The 7,262-nt window shown below is 49.2% G+C and overlaps 1 protein-coding gene across 4 annotated transcripts in view; it reads right to left on the bottom strand.

Moving 5' to 3' along the window:
- SLC35C2 (solute carrier family 35 member C2) overlaps positions 1-7,002 on the bottom strand; it is a 34,886-nt gene extending 27,884 nt beyond the window's left edge. For 3 of the 4 annotated variants that reach the window (XR_004253963.1, XR_004253961.1, XR_004253962.1), the window contains exons 1-9: positions 6,892-7,002; positions 6,670-6,820; positions 3,764-3,827; positions 3,467-3,539; positions 3,118-3,286; positions 2,750-2,833; positions 2,231-2,406; positions 1,411-1,540; positions 1,033-1,264 (exon numbers count right to left, since the gene is read on the bottom strand). Coding sequence is in view for 1 of the 4 variants with exons in the window: in XM_032198343.1 (XP_032054234.1) it covers positions 1,146-1,264; positions 1,411-1,540; positions 2,231-2,406; positions 2,750-2,833; positions 3,118-3,286; positions 3,467-3,539; positions 3,764-3,827; positions 6,670-6,820; positions 6,892-7,002 (1,077 nt within the window). In the remaining 3 variants the exon portion in view is untranslated. Of the gene's footprint in view, positions 1-373; positions 1,265-1,410; positions 1,541-2,230; positions 2,407-2,749; positions 2,834-3,117; positions 3,287-3,466; positions 3,540-3,763; positions 3,828-6,669; positions 6,821-6,891 lie in introns of those variants that run through there. The other variant, XM_032198343.1, reaches the window with a different exon arrangement.
- Positions 7,003-7,262: the final 260 nt, after the last annotated feature.

A 7,262-nucleotide genomic window follows, 5' to 3' on the forward strand; every position in this document is an offset into this window, starting at 1 on the left:
AATCCTGCACTATTCCACCTTCCTGGACAAGACTAGAGCTCTAACTGATCCAAACCAATGGGGCAAAGAAGTGACTCTTACAGCAAGACACAATACTAGAAGTGTTCTTAGTGTACAGGGTCTTGTGGACACATCCAGGCAGACAAGTCAGTCTGCTCTCTCAGCTGGCACAAATACAACAGATTGCAGGAAGATCCCCATAATCCTAAAGGTCAAGGAACCTGTTCATGGGCAAGTATGTGTGTACCTGGCCTCAAAATTAATTGGGCATGCAGTAGCAAGGTAGTGTGGGTCTAAAACGAATTCGAAAGAGAAACGACCTCTGCTTGCTGAAGCACAGGTGTATACCGTGCAGACAGAAGGGAATCAGAAAATCAGTTTATTTAAAATTAAAACCAAACTACCAAAACAAATGAACAAAAATACCCACATACTTCCTGATAAGCTTCCTGCTCAAGCTAGATCTCCCTAGCTAGAGAGTAGTCCCCCCTGGCTGTGTGGCCAGTAGTACTCACGTATCCCTGTTCTTCCTCCACCCAGCATCATTTGGTTATGTTCAATTGGTCCCAAATACCAGCAGACATTTACTTCTTCCCTTATATGCGCACATGGAGGTCACGAAGCACAAAGGCTTTTTCTCGCTGGGACAAGTCTTGGGATTTATGTGCAATCATTTGCTTCCGTGAAGAAAGGAGCTCCCACTTGGCAGAACCATAAAACAAGCATGAGAAGATATATCTACCTTCTCCATTGAAGCCAAAGCCTAAACACCACTAAAATCATCCTTGAACCATTCAGCCTGCAGTCCAGACATGCACATGCTCAATCTACAGCTGACGGTCCACCCTCTCCATGTACATCCCTCAGCATTCCCTAGAAAGTCTTCTGTAGCATTTCCCAGTCTCACCACTCCATTCTACTTCCACTTAACTGGGGCTCATCTTCCAAGTTCACTCTCTTGGAAAGGGGTATTGCCTGTTCGCTGTGCAGCATCTACAGATCCACACTGCAGTAGAAGAGCAGGACTCTCACCAGACACTGGCTCTCCTTTGGGAAGTCACTGAGGCTTGGACCTTCCTCCCAGACAGGTGTCAGAGGTCCAGTTAAGAACAGAGAAGCAGCCTTTCTTTATGCTTCATGTTCACTCAGTGTTGTTGTATGGTTTCAACTTCCTCTTCCTCCTCCCCATGTTCAGCATGGTGCAGCAGCAGCTCCAGGTCAGGGTCAGAGCTTGCCTCTTCATTTAGATTCAGTGCTTTTTCACCTGCATGCAGACAGCCCATTTACTAATAAGCTAACTCACTACAGGACTGATGGGTACTAAACACTGGCAACGAGCTGGAAACTCGAGCTCAGTGAAACTACAAGAATGCCTACAGAGAAACAGAAAGTCATTTAAAACAGAATCACCTTTGGTATTTAGGGCTTTGAGAATGACATGAAGAGAGATTCCTGACAGACAGACAGCAAAACCCAGCCAGTTCAAGAGACTGAGGTGGTCTCCCAGCAAATGTGTGGCGAGGAATAAAACGCAGATTTCCTGTGGAAAGAAAAAAGATGACATGTGGCACAGCAGGACCCAGTGAGATACACATGAGATGTTTTACAGCTCAAGCCTAAATCAAGATGCCAGGCTGCTAATTTCCACCAGCATGTTCTTCCATGTGCAGAAGTTCTAAAAACAGATTCCAGGGACAGAATGACCTGTTAAATTGGAATTGGGGATTTTAAGTCTCCTAACTGCACAGCTTGGCACATGTCACCAATCAGCTCAAAAGTACACGTCCTGGACTCCTCAAAGAAAGGGAGAATGTGCCAAACCAGATTAACAGTTACCTCAAACCACTGGTTTGTCTTTATCCAGGTCTGATGCAAGAAAGTGCCCTTCTTAAACTCTCCTCCCTCCCACATCATCTGTTGTTTACGAAGCCCATATGCATTAGTTTCTCCCACATCCCACCAAACTTTGGACTTCAATGGTATTTTTATAGAATAGCCATCAGACTGTCAGAGGCAAGGACCAAGGGCTCTGCTACTCTGCTGTCAGAGTAGCAGTGATCAAGGGCCTTCACTGCAGAGACTGCAAGGAAAAGCATTAAGCTCCTGTGCAAGGAGAATAAAAATCATAAGAGATTATTTATAAAGCTGTAAAGAAGTTCCCACCACAGGAAGCCCATTAGGGATAACTCAGTACTTGCCTTCTAGTATTAGCACAGGAACCATGCCTTACCTTAAAAATGCCAGCAATGGAAAGGGTGAGGCTAGATGTTCTGGAAACCAAGAGGAACTCAGAAAAGCCTAGACCAAAGGCAAGAATTCCACCCAAAAACAGCTTCCCTACCAGAGAGAGCAGCATTCCTGCTTCATGGAAATGGAAGAGCTTCTCTGATATGGACAAAGGCAGGCCTAGGAACAAGAAAGTGAGTAGCAGAATACCCTTCCCAATTCTCAGGACTCCCCACAACAAGATGGGGGTGAGCTGCTCATATTCCAGCATATGGAGAACATGGAGCCAGTTCTTCACAGCCCTTTCTTCCACAAGTGTGGCAGGCTACTATTCTTATGCACTCTATAATGTTCTGTCAGCATAAGTTCTATCTTGGTCCTTGTATCTCCAGGTCTCTAACTACTTTGTAAAGTTCACAAGCGTTCACTTATCCACATGAATTTTCTTTAACAACATACAGCCAAGCACTCTCCCCAGCCACTCTCTAAAGCTACCTTTGCTTTCTCTAATTAACTCACGCACCCTCAAACACTGCAAACAGAGGGAAGAGCACCAGGAACATGAGCGGCTGCAGGTGAAACATGATATCAATGGGGTTCTGGAGCCCTGAAAGAGGAGAATCAATAACAGACCAGGTAACAACAAGCCATGGAATAACATAGTTCCTTGAGTTTTTATTACCATATGTAGATGTAAACCTTACTTGAAATGCCCATACCTAGGCTGCTGCAGAGGCCAAACCATCTTCATTACCCACCAACAGATGACCCCTATCCCAGGTTTCAAACACTATCCCTTATACAAGTTTTGTTTCTGCAGCAAGCGCTACCATTTCCTTATTCCCCTCCCCATCACCAGCACCATGACCCACTTCTTAACTCCGTACATACCTAGTTCAGCCTTCTGCATAAGTATCTGTGTGAGAGTCCAGCGAACACCACCAAGGAAAGAGGCACAGAGCACCAGCATGAACCCTTGTGTGTTGAACTGTGTGGACTTGTAGGTGAACATAAAGAGCCCCCCAGCGATGAGCAGAACCACCAGCACCAATGCTACCCTCTGGGCGAGAGCAAACACAAAATCACTACAGAGATTCCTGAAGATGAACAGTCAGACACCTCTTCTGCATTCATCCACACAATTGCATTCCTCCTCTACTTACATGTATCATGTACATCTACTACCTGTTTCCCTAGGCCTAACATTTTGCTTCCCTAAAGCATTGCATTGGACCCTTACCATTTCCTCCAGCTTGAAGAGCAGTGAAAAAAGCAGGATGAAGAGAATGGCAGAGGATTTGGTCATCGTGTAGCTGTAAGGACCAAAATACATTATCAGTATCCTCTAATACAGTCCTTCCCAATAAAGTACCTTCAAGAACTAGATCACCCACTGATACACAGCTACCAGCTAGGCTATCATATACCCTGCATGCCAACCCCATCAAGCCATATGCCTCTTCAAGAAATTGACCCTGACAAAGCATTTTCCAAGCCACAACAGAGGACTCCCAGGGAAGATGAGATTTGTACTCACAGGGAGACAGTAACATACAGGAAGCTCCAGTTACTCAATCCAATATCCAATGAAGTAGACAAAGCTGAAGAATCAAAGAAAAATCCTGAAATTAATTGTCTTCCACTACATTAAAGAAATCCCTGCTACTTGACCACACAAATAGGAAGGAGAGCAGATCCAGAAAAACAAAAATATTTTCCTCATGTTAACTCTTCAATACCAAAATGGCTCAGATATTCTCAGTTTGTTTCTATCCTGTTCCCTGTGATCCAAATTTGGCCTAGCACCACCCTTATTTAATAAATGCCATACAAAAAAAAAAAAAACAAAAAACAAACAGAAACCCCTTTCCCCCTGCTGTGACTGAAAGCCATCACAGATTTGCACCATTTAGTCTTTTTTGAATGCATCAGAGCATAACTGTTAAGTATGAAGGTCACTTCAAGAAACCTGAAGAGGTGAGTCTAGCAACAATCCTCTGTGTGCACCCTTAATCCTCACAGAATCATAGAATCACTCAGATTGAAAAAGACCTCTAATATCATCTAGTCCAACATTTCACCTAGTACTAAAATCCACCACTAAACAATGCTACTAAGTTCTATATCTACATGTTGCTTGAAGACCACCAGGGCTGGTGATTCAACAGCTTCCCTGGGCAGCCTATTCCAATGCTGCGCGACCCTTTCAGTAAAGAAATTTCTCCTAATATCCAACCTAAACCTTCCCTGGTGCAACTTGAGACCACTTCCCCTCATCCCTTGGTACCTGGGAGAAGAGCCTGATCCCTACCTCACTATAGCCTCTTTTAAGGTAATTGTATAGTGCAATAAGGTCTTCCCTGAGCCTCTTTTTCTCTAGCTAAACAAAGTCGTTGTAATTGTTTTCTAGACTCCTCACCAGCTTCACTGCCCTCCTCTGGACATGCTCCATCACCTCAGTGTCTTCCTTGTAGTGAGGGGCCCAAAACTGAACACAGAATTCAAGGTGCAGCCTCACCAGAGCTGAGTGTAGAGGGACAATCACTTCCCTAGTCCTGCTGGCCACATCATTTCTGATACAAGTCTGTATGCTGTTGGCTTTCTTGGCCATCTGAGCAGCCTGCTGGCTTCTATTTAGTTGGTTATTGACCAATTATACCCTAGTCCTTTTCCACCAGGTGGCTTTCCAGCCACGCCTCCCTCAGCCTGTAGCATTGCACAGGGTTATTGTGTCCCAGGTGCAGGAGCCGGCACTTGGCCTTGTTGAACCTCATACAGTTGGCCTCGGCCCACCAGTCCAGCCTATCCAGGCCCCTCTTAAGAGCCTTCCTACCCTTGATCAGATCAACACTCGTGCCTAATTTGGTGTTGTCCACATGCAGCTCACTAGCTTGCAACTACAGAAAAACGTTTTACTGATCCAGTGGCATGCTATGCTGAAAGGTAATATTGCTACAGAAACGTAGAAAAAAAAAGTCAAGAAAGCACAGGACACGTTATACAAGGTATTGCAAATCTCACAGAGATCTTGAACCAGATGATCTGCATGAGACATTACAACTACAAGTACACCAAGATAATAATATACAACCAAGGAATTGCTAACATATCTGTATTCTTGAGTAGGAGCTTTGCTTCTCAAGAACTACTACAGCTGCTTTGTGTTATACATAAACTTTTGTATTACAAAGACCAAGTTCTAACTAGAGAAAAGGATTAAATTAACGTAAATGCATGGCTTGATATCAACATTACAGAGAAGAAAACTGTGAGGATTGGCTCATTCACCAGATGGTCATGCTGCTGTCCAGAAGGACCTTGACAGACTGTAGAGGCAGGCTGACAAAAATTTCATGGAGTTCAACAAGGAGAAGCACAGAGTCCTGCACCTGGGGAGGAACTCCAGGCACCAGGGCATGCTGGGGGTCACCCAGCTGGAAAGCAGCAGCAGAAGACCTGGGGGTCCTGGCGGACACCAAGTTGGACATGAGCAGCAATGTGCCCATGCCGCTAAGGAGGCTAAAGGTATTTTTGGCTGCGTTAGGCAAAGTATTGTCAGCAGGTCAAGAGAGGCGATTCTTCGCCCTCTGCTCAGCTTTGGTGAAGCCACAGCTGGAGTGCTGCATCCAGTGATGGGCCCCCAGTACAAGAGCAACGTGGACATACTGCAGATAATCCAATGTAGGGCCACCAAGATTATCAATGGAGCACCTCTCCTGCAAGGAGAAGCTGAGAGAGCTGGGATCGTTCAGCCTGGAGAAGAGAAGGCTCACAGGAGATCTCATCAATGCCTCTAAATACCTGAAGTGAAAGTGCAAAGAAGATGGAGCCAGGCTCTTTTCAGTGGTGCCCAGTGCCAGGACAAGAGGCAATGGGTGCAAACTGAAAGTAGACAGGAAGTACCGTCTAAACAGCAGGAAGCACTTCTGTGCTGTGCGAGAGATGGAGCACCGGTATAGGTTGCCCAGAGGTGCTGGAGTCTTCTTCGGAAATGTTCAGAATCCATCTGGACGTGATCCTGGAGCAGGGCCACCTGCTCAGGGTTGGAGTAGGTGACCTCCAGAGGTCCCTGACAACCTCCTCTGCTCTATGATTCTGTGAAACAACTTGCGGAGGTGTCTGCAACACTCTCATTGTATGTTTGCACGTGCCAGTTGTTCCTTAAGAAAAATATGTTCCGAGTGGCCCGCCTGTGTTCTGACTAGCTTTTTTTGTGACAACAAACGCAGCAGGTCTCAAGGAAAATCTACGCCTGAAGCGCCGTTAAGGAAACGCACCGGCCGCCAGCAGCAGTGCCCCGGCGGAGCGGCGGCTGCGGCTCCTCGCGGCTTCGCGCCTACCCCCGGGAAGCGGCGGCCTGCCGAACCCCCGGCCCGAGGGGACGCCGCGGCTCCCGAAGCGGCCCGGGCGCCCCCCGCCCCGCCCCGCCGCGCCCGGCCGTACCTGCGGGGGCCGCCCGGCGGAGGCAGTCGGCCCAGGAGAGCGTCGCCCGCGGCCGCCCGGAGCGGCAGCGCGCCAGGGCGCGGGCCAGCGCCGAGAGCGCGAAGATGAGCAGGAGGTGGAGCAGGGTGGCGAGCAGCGGGAACGGGAAGCTCTGCGGGACCGACAGCTGCCGTCACCGCCGCCGCTGCCGCCGCCCCCCCTACCCCCGCCCCCGCCCCGCACCTTGACGAGCCACTTGTTGTAGAAGGTGATGCCGATGGAGAAGCCGTAGTAGAGCAGCACCAGCGCCGCCGCCAGCGCCGCCCGCCCCAGCGCTGCCGCGCCCGCCCCCATGCGCGCCTCCCACCCGCCCGGGGCCCCGCGCCGGCCGTAAAGGGAGGGGGGGGGGGAAGCCTCGTGCCGCGGCCGGGCCGCGCCCGGAGGGGAAGCGAGGGCGGCGGTGACGACGCGGCGGGGGGCGGGGCCCGGGCTGGGCGGGGCCCGTGGCGTCACGGCGCGAGGCCGGGCCGGAGCTCAACGGCCCCAGGGCGCGGCGGCGGAAGGAGGGAGGCGCGGGGAGGCAGGGCCGTGCTGCTGGTTATTATTGGGACGCG

The sequence above is a fragment of the Aythya fuligula genome, chromosome 16, assembly GCF_009819795.1.
Source record: "Aythya fuligula isolate bAytFul2 chromosome 16, bAytFul2.pri, whole genome shotgun sequence".
NCBI classification, from domain to species: Eukaryota; Metazoa; Chordata; class Aves; order Anseriformes; family Anatidae; genus Aythya; species Aythya fuligula.